At 43.2% G+C, this 19,432-nt stretch overlaps 1 protein-coding gene across 3 annotated transcripts; it reads left to right on the top strand.

Annotated features, from left to right (window-relative positions):
- The first annotated feature begins 236 nt into the window (after nucleotides 1–236).
- Nucleotides 237–17,693, top strand: ldah (lipid droplet associated hydrolase). Of its 3 annotated transcripts, none has more exons than XM_089003758.1 (8): nucleotides 237–279; nucleotides 594–710; nucleotides 784–921; nucleotides 1,291–1,425; nucleotides 1,867–2,036; nucleotides 5,105–5,345; nucleotides 7,025–7,107; nucleotides 9,219–11,311. In XM_089003758.1, exons 3-8 carry the CDS (start codon nucleotides 789–791, stop codon nucleotides 9,405–9,407), a joined length of 951 nt encoding a protein of 316 aa, XP_088859884.1. In that variant the 5' UTR covers nucleotides 237–279; nucleotides 594–710; nucleotides 784–788; the 3' UTR covers nucleotides 9,408–11,311. The 3 variants fall into 3 exon arrangements, with proteins under 3 accessions (XP_088859884.1, XP_088859885.1, XP_088859886.1); XM_089003759.1 differs by lacking the exon at nucleotides 237–279 and adding an exon at nucleotides 286–519; XM_089003760.1 differs by lacking the exons at nucleotides 237–279; nucleotides 9,219–11,311 and adding an exon at nucleotides 16,568–17,693 and having other exon boundaries at nucleotides 286–710.
- The last annotated feature ends 1,739 nt before the right edge of the window (nucleotides 17,694–19,432 follow it).

The raw sequence follows: 19,432 nt of genomic DNA, 5'->3' as shown, positions 1-19,432 counted from the left end.
TCATTTCAATTCTAAATTATTGATGAACAATTAGAATAACTTCATTCGTTAACATAATACAAATATATCAGAGATGTGGGTCCATTAGCATTCCATGAGCACGTTTATTAGATTGATTATACACGAATACAGTATAGTACTGTACAGTACGCACGTTCCAATAATCACTGTCGCGCATGCGCATTCCTTAATCTCTGACGTTACATGTGCGTGTTAAACCACAAATCACAGTCCATGAAAATAGGAAGACGGAAGTCGTTTCGTAGTGTAAACGAATCGGTAAGAATTTTTGCGCCGGGAGGAAGATCACTGTCTTTATGTTGTGTTTTTCATCTGTATTACACCTTCAATCTAAGGACTATCACGAATCTAACCGTGTCAAATAATATTGCAACCTCGTGAATCACAACAAATTCCAGACGCGAATCAGCATATAAAATCATACTAAATTCACTTAATTGGTTTGCGGTATTTTTTGGACACATATTCTGATGTTCAACAGTCATCCCCATTTTTCGGGTACTCTTCTATTTCTAAACTACAATTTCAATTCGAAAATGTAGGCAAGTGAGAACATGTTTATTTTCCATCAGTATCCGCTCGTACATTTCCTTATCACCTGTCCTTTGACGTGGGATGAGCCCTTTGTACCCTGCATTCAACCTCCACGAGCCATTTGAAGACACGGAAAACGCCTGATTTAGAAATTGGTATGCTTGCCTTTGTTTACAATGCTAACGTGATTTACAGTGTGGCGATAAAATCAATTTCTATTTTTCTAAGATGATATGGAAAAGGCAGAGAGTGGCGGTCTAGCACAAACGGATTTCCTCTATTGCTATGGAGTCATCACAGAGGTTATAAAATGTGGCCCTCCCCACTTACACACAGGACATAAAGTGCTTGTTTTACTTATTCCTGGTGAGTTGTCATCATCAGCTTCATCATCATTGTGTTTTCTTGTGTCCATCCTTACTGTGTGTGCTTATTATTAAACGTCAGTCATCCTGTTCCGACCAAAGGTAACAAACTATAATCTTGCATTTTTTATGGCATATTACTCTGTATTCACCAGTGATTGCACCGCAACTCTTGTCCATTTAATACAAGGTTGAAACTGGTCTTTTCAGTTCCAAGCCTGATGGAAGACTACACATTGTTAAGAATTGTTTACCCATCTAATCTTCATCCTTCTGGACTACTTATCCTCACGAGGGTTGCGGGCATGCTGCAGCCTAATCAAACTGACTTATGTATTTCTGTATTTATTCTTATTCTTATTCTGTCCAGGTAACCCTGGTGTCGTGGGATTTTACAGAACATTCATACAAACACTTTATGCTCTGTTTGACTGCCAACACCCAGTGTGGGCTGTGAGCCATGCTGGCCACTGTATGCCTCCAGCATCCATAGACATGGTGGAAGGTAAAATCTTACTAATTCATCAAGCACTGAAACTGTCATCAATTCATTCTAAGATCAAACATCCATGAAAAGGATTTATCATGTTGACACCATACGCGTTGTCATCCAACCATCCATTTTATATCTCGCTTGACCCCATCAGAGTTGCTATTGGAATATGGAGGAGCTTGAGGTTTCTAATGTTTGTTGACTCGTGGTTGTCCATTTTATTGTGGCCAAAGAGGGTTCATGGTGGTCACACATTTTCATTTTTGTTGTACTCATCCTAGTGTCCTTTTGTTTAGATCTTAATTTTAGTGGACTTTTAGCGGCTACTGAATCTACACTTTGATACAACCAGTCTCCTGACTACATTGTAGCGAATTTCTTCAGTGTTTTAAACTTAAAGTGATCTGAAATTATAGACATAATGTGAGCTCCTGTATTGGTGTCTTTATCCAGATGGCTACCGAACGACGGAGCTGGACACGTTTGGACTGAACGGTCAGATAGAACACAAGCTGGCCTTCATCAGGAAGCATGTCCCAAAGGAGACAAAACTCATCCTGGTGGGACACTCCATTGGCTGCTACATAATTTTGGAGATAATGAGAAGAGATCCCAGTATTAAGGTGGGTCATGTTTCAAGATGGGGATGTGTTAATAACATACCGCACACCACTCAATGCTTACATTGAAGCAAAATGGCATTTTTTTTACGACGACCTATGCTGACCATAGATTCATATTATGTATTTTGTTTTCACAATCTAGTTGTTATCACTTGCAAAATGTTTCTGACTTCAATAGAAAAGAGAATATTGTGCTACTTTTGTGGATCTGGCAAATTAATTTGGTTTTGTTCATCATTTCGTTGCAAACACTGCGCTGACTTTTTGCCAGTGTTTTCAATGTTCTGCCCTGAATAATAATAATAATAATCATAATACATGTCATTTATAAGCGCCTTTCAAAACTCTCAAGGTCACTTTACAGTCACAGAGTGGAACACTTTGCAACTAATTCAAAAACATTTGTCAAATATCCCAAGATCATGCTTTAAATATTTGTGAAGGACATTGTTCACTTTGTACAATATCACTACACCTGTCCTGAGCCCATTTTGAAAAAATTTTTTTTACCAGTAATATATTAGAGGATCAAGATTTTTAATAACATTGTAGCTGCTTTCAAAAGACTCAGAAGAGAAAAAAATACAGGTACAACTAAATACTTGGGTGGCCCGGTAGTTGAGTGGTTAGAACGCCGGCTTCACAAGGGAGAAGTCGTCAGTTCAAATCCATCTCCGGCCACCCTGTGAGGAGTTTGCATGTTCTCCACGGGTCCGTGTGGGTTTTCTCCAGATCCTCCGGTTTCCTCACACATACCAAAAACATGCATGGCAGGCTGATTCTACTTTTCCTTTCGACTTTTCCCTTTGGGGTCGTCACAGCGAATCAGTGCCCTCCATTTTCAGAGGTTTGATTCGCATGTTTTGGCCAAGCTTTTACGTCGGATGCCCTTCCTGACACAACCCTCTGTATTTATCTGCGCTTTGGACCGGCACAATAAGACACTGGGTTGTGTCCCCTTGTGGCTACAGAACAAACACCTCTATGAACTTAATGAAGATGTAGATGCGCAGTAAAAGGCTCCCAAACACAAAATGGCCATCGGCACATCAGCATTCAAATAAAGTAAAACTATACTCACCGTTTGATGACAAAGCTCTGATCTTGAACACTCAAAATATGATGAGTATGGAGGGTTGTTTGTCTCTGTGTGCCCTGCGATTGGCTGACAACCAATTCAAGGTGTCCCCCGCCTCGTACAGTTCCATATACGCATCGGTGCTCTGCGCTGACGCTCCTTCCTTCTTATCGCGGGCTCCTCAAGCCATGTATCCATCCAGCCGCAGACTGTCCAACAGCACTGACCTTCCACTGAACAAAGCGGGGCTGTGAAGATGCTGCCCATTACAGGCGCAAAAAAGCACAATGGCCCCAGAGCTGTCCAGCGATAACAACTCGAATGGCACCGACATTCCTCCCATTCAACACAGTACTGGCATATCCATGCTGCCGAAAAGGCGCAACCGCTCAGCACAGTCTCCTCCTTGATGAAGGTCGTGGTCAAAAATGCTGAAAAACAATCCGTATCCGTTCCACACGACGCACAACAACACAAAGTGACAAAAGAAAACACAAAAACAACAAAAAAAGCAAGACTCATCAGAGCACTTGCTGACGGCTTCCTACTCGGGTGCCATCTTGGACTCCTTGCACAGTCACTGAGCTTTTTTATTATTTAAAAAATAAAAATATTTTTACAAATTCAAGACTTAAAAAATGCATTCATTAAAAACAGAAAAACAGTATTTTTATGACATACAATCGCATTGCAAACTAAATCTCTTGCAGCACTGATTGGACCGGATTAGGCTGCAACAGTTATAAGATCCATTTCCAATTGGTTAATCCACTGCATCACAGGCCAATGGCACCCAGTAGGTCCAGGGACAGTTATTGCTGTGTTTTATGAAATAGGATAAAAAGAAATATGCATACTGCAGTAAAGTCTCGTTATATCGATATCGGTTATATCGATAGTACTGCTTATTACAATACTATTTCTATGAACGCAAGGAGAAAATTTACATGCCGCAGGATCGGATATATCGATAGTCCGGTTATATTGATATTTTTTTCCGACTCCCGAGAATATCGATATAATGAGACTTTACTGTATTTAATTTCACAATACTACAATATGTAGCCCTATGGCAGCACAAACTAGGTTACACAGTATTTTCCTCGTTTTAAGGCGCTTTAGATTATGAGGCACACCTTCAATGAATGGCCTATTCTCACTTTTCATATGCAGTACATGTACACTACTTTATTTGGCTCATAGAATAGAATTATGGCTGCGGTTCTATCATCCATCCACTAGATGGCTGCCAAAAGACATGCAGAATGGTTACAAGGCTGAGTAGAGCAGCAGCTCCCTGGTGCATGTCATATCTTGAATTAGCAGGCCTTCCAGGGAGGAGGCAAAGCAGGTGGCAAGCAAATGGAGCAAAGCCGAAGCGCACTGTTCTGTGGAGGTGACGACGGTGGAGACAAACCACCTTCCCGCACAGCCTCGGACAAGTGCCATCACATAGTCCTCAACAGTTCTCGAACCGGGCTGGAAGAGGATAGAAATAATGGTTCTGTTGTCAGGACCACAAGAGGGTGGAACCAAGACTGTTTCGGGGTTGAAGAAGCACATAGAATTGCAAATTATGATACATTATAATATTCATGGGTGGCCCGGTAGTCGAATGGTTAGCATGCTGACTTCACAGTGTGGAGGTCGTCAGTTCAAATCCCGTTCTAGCCTATGGATTTGCATGTTCTCCCCGACACCTGCGTTTGTTTTCTCTAGGTCATTCGGTTTCTTCCCACATTCCAAAACCATGCATGGCAGGCTGATTGGACACTCCAAATTGTCCGAGCGTGGATATTTGTTTCTCTCTTGTGTGCCCTGCGATTGTCTGTGATTGTCTAGCAACCGTCTGGCAACCGTTTCAGAGTCCAACATTCCCCTCTCGCAACCCTTGTCTGGATAAGCGGATCGGAAAATGGATGAATGGAAACATACTCTAGTTATTCTTTCATGTGAAATTTCTGTCCTCTGAGTTTCCTTTTTTTAACAGATTCTGAAGGCCATCATGCTGTTTCCAACTATTGAACGCATGGCGCAGACTCGCCAGGGCAAGATTTTGACCCCTGTGTTGTGTCACATGCGGTACATCACCTACCTGTCAATCTTCCTGCTTTCCCTCCTGCCCGAGACATTCAAACACAGTCTGGTCAAACTGGTTTTTGCTGGCATTGGTTCTCTGGACAGGTCAGTTGTCCAGCCAACTGTCGGCCTCCTCAGTGGCGATTCTGCAGGTCCGTTGATTCTTCATCAATTTCATGCCGTTGTCTTTCAAAATCTGAAGTTAGTTTGAACAATATTTGGTAGTTTGCAATTTCCATGATATGTTCATTCTGGGGCCAACCACTATTGGTCTTTGTCCAAAGAATACTCCTTAAAATTGTAATTGAGATTTTAATCAGGGTTGTCCTCTTACGACTTCCATTCCCACGACACTAACTTCAAATTATTTTTCATATAAATCTGAAAATACTGACATGACTAACCAAGGCCAGTGCAGTATTCAAGACAAGACAAGACAAGAGAGACATCCATTCTTAAGCACTGTCTGTACCCTCTTTGTTACATAAAGCAGTTCCAGATGAAAGAGGAGAGGAAAAGTGTCTCTTCATCAGTGGATCTTTGAATGTAAACAGAAGTATTTTGAATTCAATTCGATGTTTAACAGGGAGCCAGTGGAGCTGCTGGAGGACAGGGGTCATGTGGTGAAAGGAGGTGGTTCTAGTGATGATCCGGGCTGAAGAATTTTGGACTAGTTGGAGTTTATGGAGAAATTTCTGATTGACACCAAGGAGAAGTGAGTTACAATAATCAATGAGGGAGGTGACGAGACTGTGGATAAGGATAGCAGCGGAGTGAGGGGTGAGCGAGGGGCAGAGGCGATTGATATTACGGAGGTGGAAATATGGTATATAGTTATGTTATTTATATGGGAGTGAAAAGATAGTGAGCTATCGAGGATGACACCCAGGCTTTTGACCTGAAGGGAGGGGGACACGGTTGAACTGTCAATGGTGAGAGAGAAACTGTTTGTTTTGTGTAGGGTGGATTTGGTACAGAAAAGGAGAAGTTCAGTTTTTCCACCGTTAAGCTTGAGAAAGTTAAGGGAAAGCCAGGATTTAATTTCTGAGAGGCAAAGTGAGAGGGATGAAGGTGGAAGAAAGGCGTCGGGTTTGCTGGAGAGGTAGAGTTGGGTGTCATCCGCGAAGCAGTGAAAGTAAATGAATGCGAGACTTGTGGAAAATATTGCCAGAGGACCCGAGGTGATGATGGATTTAGTTGATGTTTTCGCTCAAAAACATAAGTAGAGCGTTGCAGGTATCAGAGGAATAAAAGTGTGAGGGGAGAGAGAGAGGAGGTTGTATGATTTTGTGATAGAGGGAAAAGAGGACCAGTGTGTTTCCAGGATTTGAGTCAATGAGTCCAGAGTAATATTGCGATTTTGCGTGTGAGATTGAGTCGTTGTAATGGGTGAGGTGAGCTGTGTACATGTCCTTGTGAGTAGTGAGACCGGTCTTCCTGTAAAGTCTTTCCAATTGCCGAGTTTTAGTCTTGATGGAGCGGAGATGGGCGGTGGACCAGGGGGCGGACCAGGTGAATTGGACAGACCGGGACTTTACAGGAGCAAGGGCGTTGAGGGTGTTCGTGAGGTCCGCGCTGTACCGGGAAACAAGTTCATCAGGGGATGAGTTGTAGTCCGGAGTCAGGGTGGCAATCATCTGGGCGAGGGTGGCAGTGTTGATGTCCTTATTGTTGCGATATGTGATGATGCGGGGTGGTTTGGGGAGAGAGGGTGATGGAAACGTTGAATGAAACCAGGAAATGGCCTGTTCGTTGGGGTAAGGCCGGACATGCAAATGACCTAATGCGTTGTCTTAATATTTTTTAAAGCACTTTTATTTATCCTTTGCAGCTAATGCTGTATACATGGCGGGGCAGGAAATGAGGAAGGTTTTGCAAAGAGATAACGTGACCATTAAGGAAAACCTTGAAAAGGTAAGATGTGTTACATGAACATATTATGGGCTGTGGTTGCGTTATGCATCCACTAGATTGAGCCTCACTAAAGGGGATAAAAAGCATTTATATCTATCTATCTATCTATCTATCTATCTATCTATCTATCTATCTGTCTGTCTGTCTGTCTGTCTGTCTGTCTGTCTGTCTGTCTGTCTGTCTGTCTGTCTGTCTGTCTGTCTGTCTGTCTGTCCTTCCGCCCGCCCGCCCGCTTAGTCTAAGTTGTTACTCTATATATATGTATATAAATATAGATGTGTAGTTTATCTTATAACCTTATGTTTTTGTAGCGTGTACCACATTCAACCATTCTTATATCAGTCTAATATAATATTTCACCCTTCTATCTCATAGCTGATAGGCCCCTTTTGAAAATCATGTCATTACCGCCCTCTGTATAAATAACATCTCGGTGGGGGCAGACCTACCTCAGTGGCCTGCCTCTTTCTCCTCACAATGTCTCTCATGTCCAAGATTAAAATAATCTTTCTGTTCATCACCTTGATTCCTGCTGATTTTACTACCATCTTCTCACACTGCAAAGAGCCATGAACCTGAGAAAATGACCCAACAGTCTGTCTGTCTATCGTCTATCTATTGTGTATCTATTGTCTAGCTGTTGTCTATCTATCGTCTATCATCTATCTATCATCTATCCACCCACCCATCCATCGATGACAATGATCGATCGATCGATAGAGCTATAGAGCCTTGACGACCGCTGCGGCTGCAACAAAGCGCTTTACAGAATATGGAAAATACTTCTTTTCAGAATCAGAATCAGAATCAGAATCATCTTTATTGCCAAGTATGTAGGACACACAAGGAATTTGTTTCCGGTAGAACACGCTGCACTAGTATCGTTGTCAAAAAAACTGCTAAGTGGCACGATACAGTTTTCCTTTCGGCTTTTCCCTTTGGGGGTCGCCACAGCGAATCAGTGTCCTCCATTTTCAGAGGTTTAATTCGCATTTTGTTTTGGCCAAGCTTTTACGTCGAATGCCCTTCCTGACACAACCCTGTGTATTAATCCGGGCTTGGGACCGGCACAAGAAGACACTGGCTTGTGTTCCCTTGTGGCTACAGAACAAGCAACTCTATGAACTTACGACCATGACCATGACCGCCAGACCCAATTAAAAAAAATAAAATTCTATGCCTGGTACCGCAACGCGCTAGCAGCCCGGCAACGCGTACGACGAGAAAGACGAGAACGCTGCGTCTGGCCCACAGCCGGCGCCGCCGCCTCTTTGAGACAGTTTGTTCTGCTTCGGGGCGAGGTGGCGGGTCGGGCCGCATGTCGGTGCGGAGCGCGGGGTAAGGCCGGGGAGAGGGCAACTGTTAGAACACCGGTGACCCAGACCCATGCCCGCCCGGCCCCGTGGCATCTGAATCAGATCGTTTGCACGTCTTTTTAGCACCAAGTCTCTGGTCAACATTTTGAATGGATTTTGACTTATTGGTCGTAAGTCGAATGTTACCTTATAACTAAAAATTATAAAGAAAAAAGCTATAAAGACAATTGATTCAACAAAAAACTCACAGGAACCTCATTCGTGGGCTCATATCCACACGAGGCTAAATATACTTTGAAGTCGTTCTTGTCTCCTTCTTCCTTCGTTTCGTCACTAGTTAACTATGCTTTTAGTATCATCTTCATTTCATTCTGGCTCTGCAGATGGTCCCCAAGGTGTTGTCTGTTGCAGTGTGTATTGGCAAATGCACATGTCAATTAGTGTCGGGCAGAACCCTTTTAGGTTACAATTGATTCCTGCATTCATCGCCACGAGATGGCAAAGGAACTCTATTAGGGCAATAACTCAATGGGCAATATAGAGACTGTATGTAACGTCATAGATAAGGCACTTCAGATTATCAAGTTTACTGTCTGCGTTTGAGTAAATGGAGCGCTTATTGGTACAGTTTATACTTTAGAAAATACCCTACTTTCAATTCCAAATCCAAAGCAATCTCCTAAAACAGATTGGGAAGTTCCACTATATATAACATTTCCTATGCTTGTCAATATTTACCTACTGCTGGTATTATCGATGATGAAATCTAACTACATCTCTGTTGATCTGTTTTAGCTCATCTTTTATTATGGAGCAACAGACCATTGGTGTCCTGTGCAATACTATCATGAGATCAAGGAGGACTTCCCAACCGGAGAGTTTAGACTTTGTGAAAATGGATTTCGTCATGCTTTTGTATTGGACGCCGGGAGGGAAGTTGCAGAAATGATCGCAGGATGGATCCAGCCTTATTTGAGGATTTGACATGTATCTGTCTTTCCATTCTGTGAGCTCATTGTCTGGGATGATGATACTCTGAAAGTTAAATGCATATCCACACATGCACACACAAAGACCCTTTGCATTGGTGCACCAAAATTTTTGCCTTTAGTATGCCAGCACAAAAGTCAGGTGTACCCTAATTTCCCACTGCATTATAACATCATTCACCACATCAGTTTTTTAAGTCAGTCTTTCTAAGACTTTCGCAAGTTACGCTGGCATTGGTGACCAAGGCTAAGCCTTTACCAGAGTTAAGAATGGTGTAAAATACACATTACTTTGATTACATACATGCTATAATCTTGACATTATTCAATATATTTGTAATACTGTATGCTCCATTTGTGTTAGCTAGTTAGTCAGCCAGTTTGGTCGGGCCAGTTTGTCAGTTAATTAGTTATGTAGATAGTAGGCTTTCGGTTATTTGGTTAGCTAGCTAGTTAGTTAATGAATATGATCGTTAGAGAGGTATTTATTTAGGTGGATGATTAGTTGGACAACAAGTTAGTTGGCTATTTAGTTTTTTTTGTCTGAGTGAGTGAGTGAGTGAGTGAGTGAGTTAGTTGGTTAGTTAGTTAGGTAGTTAGTTAGCTAGTTGGTTGGTTTGTTGGTTTGTTAGTTAGAGTTATACAAAATTCTGTTTTGTCATAATCACAATCATAAGAGATTTGTAAACACATCCCAGCCAGTCCTCCCCTACTCAAGAATAAATCACGAGGCCTTTACTGTGATGGCTCCGAGTATTTGCAACAAAGTGCCACCTCAAATAAGACTTGCCAGGGTTTGGCGACCCAAAATGTTGAAAGACCACAAAAAAAAAAAAAAAAAAAATAGAACGATTGGATTGGATAAGATTAGCCTTTACATGTCTCGCAGTGGAGCAATTTACATTTCACAGCAGCAAAGTCATGAAAGTAAGAGGAAAGAAAAGGAAGAAGTACAAAAGCAAAATACAGGAGCTGTAAAGGCAGCCACGCCATCTTGAAGTCAAAACAACAGAAAACTAAATAACAATAATGTGACACAACACAAAAGGCACAGACAATCATTCACTCCTAAGCACTTTCTGCACCATCTTTGTTATTGGACTTTCTTTTTTATCATTGGGGTACATGGCCCATCGCCCCCCCACCCCCCCCTCCTGTTTTGTCGACAATTGCCGCCTGCCTGACATCCTGCCCTGCTGATGTGTCACAGGCGATGACGCAAATCTTCATGTGAAGTATGCGAACATTAAGTCTGGCTGGTTGCACATCTTGGAGGCATAAAATACACACCTTTGAGTGGTAATAATCTCCTGGATCCTCAATGCTGTAAAAAAATAAAATTACAGCATTGGAATATGTTAAGAATGTTTGTGTCATGTTTGTCCTACTGAAAACATAAAACATATTAAAACAAAATATATATTTCCCTTCCCCATCTTTTTCCATTATCAATCATTTTTTAAAAGCGCCAGGCAGCCACTGGGTGGCGCTAAGGAACCGCTTGAGGGGCTGGAGCCATGTCATGCCAAACCCTGATTGGTATTATACCAGTTTTTTAATTCCTTCTCAACACCCACTTACCTGTACCTGATCATATGAGCTGTCAGTTTTCTGTTTTTATTACTGACTGTTTTGTGTTTTATTGGTCTTCTGTAATGTTACTGTGTTTTATATTTTAGGAAATGTACATAATTTTTGCTCAATGCTCTTTTTTCCATTGTACTTTAGAAATGAATTGTTTGGCTTGGTCACTGGCAGAGAGTTTAAGAGGGCTATTGACCTGTCTGAAAAGACAGACAGAAAGCAAACAAAAGAAAGGACAGGCGACATCGCCATCTAGACGCATCTGATGCCCTTGACCACGTTCTGGAAACAAAAATAAATGTGTTTGCATATTGAGTTAAACTTTCCTCAAATATGATGACCCCCCCCCCCCACAATATATAGATTTGTTCATGAATAATATTTAACTTTCTGGTAATCAGTTGAGAGTAATTACAAAGATTACCGTATCTTCCGATATATAAAGTGCACCGGTCTATAAGGTGCTACAGAAGAGGTTGGGATTAAGTTATACATATTTCATCAAGGACCGCGCACCACTTCTTCTACAGGGGGAAATGGAGTCGGTGGCTGCTGACACAACAAATGAATCAATTACAAGTTTTCACATTTGAAATCAAAATTCATGACTGTTGGATTGGATTGGATTGGATATGCCTTTATTAGTCTCACAGTGGAGAAATTTACATTTCACAGCAGCAAAGTGATGAAAGGAATGAAAGTAGAAAAACAAAATACATGAGGTGCTGGAAAGGCAGCCACTCTCGCGGCGCCGTCTTGAAGTCAAAACAACAAAAAAAACTAAATAACAAATAATATGACAGCATAGAGACAATATGACAAAACAAAGACACAAAGAGACATTCATTCTTCAGGACTTGCTGTACCCTCTTTGTGATGACATGAAGCAGTTCTAGATGAAAGAGGAGAGGATCAAAGCGTCTTTCCACCAGTGGATCAGGGACATCATGGTGGACTGTGCACGACGACTACAAGCTAAATGTTGAAAGCAAACACGCAGCTGTAGCATCCATTGACGAAAAGAGATTGTCTCACATCTCCTGTTCCACATAAATCTGCTTCAATTCCAAGCCGCAACAGTTCCACATACGCATCGGCGCTCTGCGCTGACGCTCCTTTCTTCTTATCGCGGGTTCCTCAAGCCATGCATCCATCCAAGCGCAGACTGTCCAACAGCACCGACCTTTCCGCTTAACAAAGTGGAGCTGTGAAGATGCTGCCCATTACAGGCACAAAAAAGCACAATGGCCCCTTTGGTGTCCAGCGATGACAGTCGAATGGCACCGACATTCCTCCCATTGAAAAACAGTACTGGCATATTCATGCTGCCGAAAAGGCGCAACCGCTCACCACAGTCTCCTCCTTGATGAATGTCGTGGTCAAAAATGCTGAAAAACAATCTGTATCCGTTTGTGGTTTACATGGGCATACGAGTTAAGTCTCACAATTTCGTTGGGAGTCTCCCTATTTTGACCACAAGTAATTTTATAAAGCAACTATTTACGCGATATCGATGAGAAGGTTTCTTCAGCCGTCATCTGTACAAAAGTGAAGGTTTCGGACGTTTCGCCTCCTATCCAAGAGGCTTCGTCAGCGAACTAAAGTCTGACTGGTCGTATCGGCCCCATTTATATATCCCTAATGTCCAGACCTGGTGGTGCCGGACACAGCTATGATAGGTCCCTACTCTCAGGTTGGGGGGGGCGCGGGACCCCCCCCTGTGGCCCCACTGATTGTTCCTACATTCCTGACTAACGATTGGCCTATTACACCCACTCCCCCCGGTATCACCTCATCAGCATAACGACCCTCATCAGCATTGCGAAAGTTGCCTAACCTGTTTTGCCTGAGCAGGCTATTGTATGAATACAATAGCCTGCTCAGGATATAGGGATATATAAATGGGGCCGATACGACCAGTCAGACTTTAGTTCGCTGACGAAGCCTCTTGGATAGGAGGCGAAACGTCCGAAACCTTCACTTTTGTACAGATGACGGCTGAAGAAACCTTCTCATCGATGGACCACTCCTGTACGACTGAGAGCTTACACAGACGTATTTACGCGATACAGACCGTTCATTTGGAAGGTGAAACAAAAGAAAATGTAAAAAAACAAAATAATTTTTATACGAATTAATAATGATAATAATAATATATTTCATTTATAAGCGCCTTTCAAAACTCTCAAGGTCACTTTACAGTCACAGGATGTTTTTCTGCGGGTGAGTAGTGGCAGCCACACATGTATAAATAAACAATGAAAGCATTTGTGTTTTATTTACTTATAACTCACTTTTGTAACGCTCACATTATTTTAACACGTACCACAGAGTCGCGAGTATGAAATCTCCCTACTTAGGATTTCAGAAATTTAACATAAATGCATGGGGCAATTTGAAATTTGGGTTTGGACTTCAGCAAGCATCATATAATTTCACAAGTTTGATTTGCTTTTGTGGGCCAAATAAAATGATATGGGGGGCCAGACTTGGCCCTCGGGCCTTGACTTTGACACCATGGATCAGACCGTGCTTGTGATTTTTGAGGTGCCCACAACGTGTCACTTTTGTGACACGGTGACAAGTTCAACATTCCATGGAAGGTACACAATACTGAGTGAAAAAGAGTGAGTATGGCATCCAACGAGCCCACCAACACGGCACTTCCTGTTATCTGCCGCTTACGTCAGTTATCGTTTTTTTTTATGTTCAGTGACCGCCAATGTGGAAAGTATCAATATAGGCCTACGGTACACTCTGGCTGGTCAATGAAAAAATAACGTGTAAAATGATGTACGTATTGTAATACATGTATTTTCTTAATTTCACACTTAAATACGTAATTCCAAAACTGATATTAATAATTCAGTTAATACGGTAGCTCTGGATAACCAGCGACAACAAAATATGTAACAAGATCAACACGTGTATCTCCCTTAGACGGTAGGTGGCGCTAAGACTTTGATGAAAAATTATTTCATTCATTCTTGCCTGCTCGCTAAAAAAATCGTTCATTTTGACGTTATGTTAATCTAGGCTTTTTTTGTAGCGCTGATGACATATTATATATAATAAAATAAAATTATGACCAGTATTTCGTTTTAGGTTTAAACTTGGCTTCAATGTATCTTTTTTTGTGGGCTGTTACATGCATTTGCAGATCTTTGTGAAATGTACAACCGAAGCTGCTCATGAAAAGTTCGTCAGGGCGTTGCTGAAACATTTTTTCAAGAAGTTTGCTTTATTTGGATGACCAGTTTACATTTGAGTTAGTGATGTGAGTGTGCGTTACTTCCGGGTTGAGTGAACGCTGGCGCTTATGGCTGTCTCTGCTCACCCGCAGAGAAAATTCTTATCACGTGATTTTAAAATGTCCTTGAGAGTTTTGAAAGGTTATAAATACAATGTAAATACAGTACATTGTAGCAGTTGACGAATGAGAACACACGGTCGATTGGAGTACGTCTTTATTCCAACTGCTAACAAGTAGAAAGAGAGCCAAAACGGAAACTGCAGTGAAATATATGTGATATAAACCCGCCCCCTACCGTACACCTGCTGGGTGAGATGTCTGGTCCTAGTGCCCGCCATACAGCCCCCCCCCAGAACACCCAGAAGGACAGTCAAGGCGAAAATCTTGCAGGGGGCTTGACCAGCCTGCCACAACGACTATGCCGTCCGTCGTTCGGTGGTGAAGGTGAAATTGCTCGGGCAGGTGATCCGGGTGAGAACTGAGTGGGGGAACGACACTCAACCCTGGCATGCCGCGGAGAGGGTGGAGGTTTTGGAGGGCGTCCGCGACGTGGGACCTGGGCCGGTGAAACGTCCTCGCCTGGTGCCAAAGCTGGCGATGGGCGAGCCGTTAGCTGTGCGCAGGGGAGGCCCACATCCACCTGCCGTCTTGTCCGAGGCCATGGGCGTCAGCAGGCTTACTTGTGCCCCGCTGTCTACCTGACGAGGAGTCTGTGATAAAAAGCAGCTCGCTTTCGTTGCCGGCACCCACGGCCGCTATTGGGTGCCGGCGCTGGCGTTTCCCGGAGCCTCGTAGGTGCAGGGTGGTGTGCAGCGTCGGGCCTTGGCGCCAAACCGCTGGTGGAAAAAACAGAGGGCTTTCTCGTGTCGCTTCCGTGTGACCGCTCCGGCTACTAGGGTCGGGTCGATGTTCGCTGCCGCTCCGCCGAGGGGTTCGGCCGTCACGCTTTGCACGGCGAACCTCCGTGTCGCCAGAAGCACCGGGTCCGCTTCTTCAGCCAAACCTCGGTAGTCGCCGGTGGCTAGGCACGTCGAGTTGGCTAGCACGGCGCGCACAGAGGCCGGTAGCTGGTGAAGGAACACGTGGGGGAACAGGAATCCGCCGTAATCCGAACCTAGTAGCGACAACATTTTGTCCATCAGGTCCACTGCTGTTCCGTCGCCGAGTCCGGGAAGAGAAAGAAGCCTGTCTGCTCTCTCAGAGGCCGATAACGTGAACTGTCGGAGCAGCAGGTGTTTGAGCGCTGCGTATTTTTCGCTCGGTGGAGGTGCACGCAAGAGAGGCAGCACACGACGAGTCGTCTGTTCGTTGAGAGACGCCACGACCAGATAATATTTCGGCTCATCTGTCGTGACGCCTCGTAGGTGGAAAAGCGCTTCCACATGTTGGAAGCGCGGGTCGCTATTCCAAAACTCGGGCACCTTCGCGGCGTAGGCGGCAGCTGCGAGCTGAGGCGCCGGTCGTGGCGGCATGGCCGTGGAAGATATCTCTTCGTCTGCTGCCATGAACATTTCGAACGTCGGGGTCACCAGTGTAGCAGTTAAGGAATGAGAACACACGGTCGATTGGAGTACGTCTTTATTCCAACTGCTAACAAGTAGAAAGAGAGCCAAAACGGAAACTGCAGTGAAATATATGTGATATAAACCCGCCCCCTCCCGTACACCTGCTGGGTGAGATGTCTGGTCCTAGTGCCCGCCACAACATAAAAATAACCAGACCACGCCCTCTGCCGAAAAAAAGCTACATTAAATTCTCACCACTAGGCGGCGCTACACGATATTAGCATATACAAAAGAGCGTCTGTGTAAGCTCTCAGTCGTACAGGAGTGATCCATCGATGAGAAGGTTTCTTCAGCCGTCATCTGTACTTTTTTGAAGGTGTCGGACATTTCGCCTCCTATCCAAGAGGCTTCGTCAGCGAACTGAAGTCTCACTGCTCGTATCGGCCCTATTTATGTATCCCTAATGTCTAGACACGGCGGCGCCGGACACAGCTATGATCGGTCCCTACTCTCAGGTTGGGGGGAGCAGAGGACCACTCCCTGTGGCCCCAATGATTGTTCCTACATTCCTGACTAACGACTGGCCTGTTTGCCCCACTCCCACCGGTATCACCTCATCAGCTTTACGAATGTTGCCTAACCTGTGTTGCCTAAGCAAGCTATTGTATGAGTGATCCAAATTGAACCTCACCCCACCAGACCAGTTTAATGAAGGATTTAGTTGTTTTATGAGAATCGCTTCTTTTACTCCCTTCACCTCACCTTCAAAAAAGTACAGATGACGGCTGAAGAAACCTTCTCATCCATATACAGGAGATACAGCAGGGATCTCAAACTCAACTTATCCGGGGGCCGCTGGAGGCAGAGTCTGGGTGAGGCTGGGCCGCATCAGGATTTCCACAAGAAAAGCACAGATAAAACATTCCAATGTTCTCAAAATCTTTATTTTTAAAGCACAAAAAATGAATGAAATTACTAAATGGAAAAATGAATAAAATATAAATTAACCAGTAATAAATAAATAAAATAATTATAATGATCATAAGGCAGATACAGACGATTGAAAAAAAGAACTTTCAATCTATGATGTTATTAAACATCAGATTATTAAAAAGGTGTATACATGGCAGAAAGATCCGGATAGCTAACACAGTTCTTTTTCTCTAATCGTATTATCCGATATCTTTTATTAAATGGTTATTTTTCAGTACACAAACCAATACAGGTTACTTATACAAGCCTAGAATTTCTCAAGTGCCGGGTAAACGCACTGACTGTTAAGTTTCAGTTTCACTCGCGATGTTCCTATAATAAGTAAGAACAAACACACAGCAGCTCTCTGAGCGCGATCGGCCAGAATGGACATGGCTACTGACACGGCACAGGCCGGATCATAAATCACAGCGCCTTCTTCATTTCTGACTATAGGAGCTGATAGGAGTCGGCGACTTCATGGCTTCTCCTCCGCCCAGCTGACTGGAGGAATGAATGAATGAGTGAGCGATGCACTGGACAGCCTGACCGATGTGCCACCCTTCAGAGCCTTTTAACCCACCGTGGTTTGTTCAGCTCCACACGCAAGTTTCGTTCATATCAATCATGCGGGTCGCACTAACATTAATCTTTCATATCAAGGCGGGCCGCAAAATATTATTTCGGGGGCCGCAGTTGGCCCGCGGGCCGAGAGTTTGAGACCTCGGAGATACAGTCATTGTCATGCTGCGACTATAGTATTAACTTGGAAGTTGTTTTTTATTAAACATGTACATAGGAGTTATTCTTTTTTTTGGGCTGCGAAAGAAATATGAAATGCAAAGTAAAAACCAAAACGCTTTCGGGAGCCTGATACCCGTCTTGATAGTTTGATTTTAGTGTGTTGGAGGAAGGAGACCTCTAAAAGAACCTGGATAGTGGCTCTGAAGAAGCAGCCTTGGGCACCCCTGGAGAAGGAAGCCAAAATATGCAAAAATAGGCAAAAGTCATATATTTAAAAAAGCCACATGCTATTGATAGTAACATGTGGCTGGAAAGTACTTTTTTCCTTCCTCTCAGGGTTCTACATGTACCTCCCAGTTTTCGTTGGCCTAGGTCACATACCAGGATTACATTATATTTTCCCACTGTTGGTGCCGCGATCATCTCGCTTTTCTTTCTTTTTTTTGTGTAGTTGTGCATGATGACTTTAAAATACAAACATGTTCACCATGCCTAATGAATGTGCAAAATTTGGTGAGTTTGCAAGCTAATGAAGGCCCTGAAAAATAATAATTCGAACAATAATTCATACTAAAACAATAGAGGGTAGCGGTCACTACCTGAAATCAAAGGGACACGAGTTTCTGTAAAGGGAGTACTGGCACCCATGTTCAGGTTTTGTCGATGAATGTCGCCCTGGTGGTCTTGTGGCTGGAAAATGGCGTGTCCTGCACCATTGTTTCTTTTTTTTTGATGTGCCAAAGATAAACTTGTTTGACAATGTGCATCGGAAGTGTGAGACAATTCCTGAACATAGTGTTCTAATTCCCACGCTGGCACAGGGTGCATTTGTTTGCCATGATTCTCAACATCTTGCCAACAAGCCCGGCTTTCAGCCACTATTTGTGGTCCATGGATGGATGCCATGTCTGCATTATGGCTCTTCGAGGTTCCTTTGCACAAGATTGTATCAATAGGAACGCTGCACTTGCCTCAGGAAGTCTGAGATGGAATATATAATTATTGAGGGTTTTTACAAAGTACATATGCATCAGGCAACGATAGCGTTCTCATGAATCTACACACCATCCCCATGGCTGTGAAGTATAAACATTCCGTTAAAAAGTACAGATTTAAAATCAACTTTTGATTTTCACAGAAAATGATATTTACCCAAAAGGTCTTTCCATCTGAATGTTAAGGTCATCTATTTGCATGAGCTCTGACAAGTTTGAGGGGATTTGAATACTGTCAAATGTCACCATTTCCAGACTTTTTTTACACAAATGTCGGGTGTTTTAAGGAAAAAAAAATGCTTTCAGCATGGCAACAACCCAAAAAGTGTCCGGCGAGGCCAAATGCAGTTGAAAATGTGACCCAAAGAGTCTTGCCCCCTTGCATGTTACAGCATCATGTAATGTTTGTTGTGAGCTAACGTGTTTGTTGTAATTTAAAGGACAACCGACGACAAGTTGTGTCCATAATTTGTAAAATCACTTCAAATGACTTCTACTGAGCGTATTTTACAAAGATTTCACCACATATAGCTATATTTTACATTTTAAGACCTGTGCTGAATATTCAGGAAGTCTTACTTTCGAGTAGATGACGATGCCTGACGTGACGTCACGTCAGGAACGCCCCTGACTGAGAAATCAACACACAATGCATTTTGGGTACTTTGTTTGGTCTGAAAACTTCGTGTTGATCCGTGTTGAGGGTGAAATTAGAAGGAAATCACAAATAAAAACGCGATGGTGAATCGTGTGTTGCACCAAGACCAGTATTTGTACGAGCTGACACAAATTCCCAGCAGACAAATCAGCCCATTTCCAATGGAGCTTGGGCGCCATCTTCTGCATTTTCTGGGACGCTACATTTCAATCTAGATCCCTCAAAATGACACGGAATGACTTCTTTAATCGATTGCAAACATTTATGCTTTCCTCTTCAGAACTATTTGAAACATATTCATAACTGGAT

The sequence above is a fragment of the Hippocampus bargibanti genome, linkage group LG09 (genome assembly GCF_051943395.1).
Source record: "Hippocampus bargibanti isolate YZ-2025 linkage group LG09, ASM5194339v1, whole genome shotgun sequence".
Taxonomy (NCBI): domain Eukaryota; kingdom Metazoa; phylum Chordata; class Actinopteri; order Syngnathiformes; family Syngnathidae; genus Hippocampus; species Hippocampus bargibanti.
Note: the sequence above shows the minus strand (reverse complement) of the source record. Positions and strands in the feature narration are given on the sequence as shown.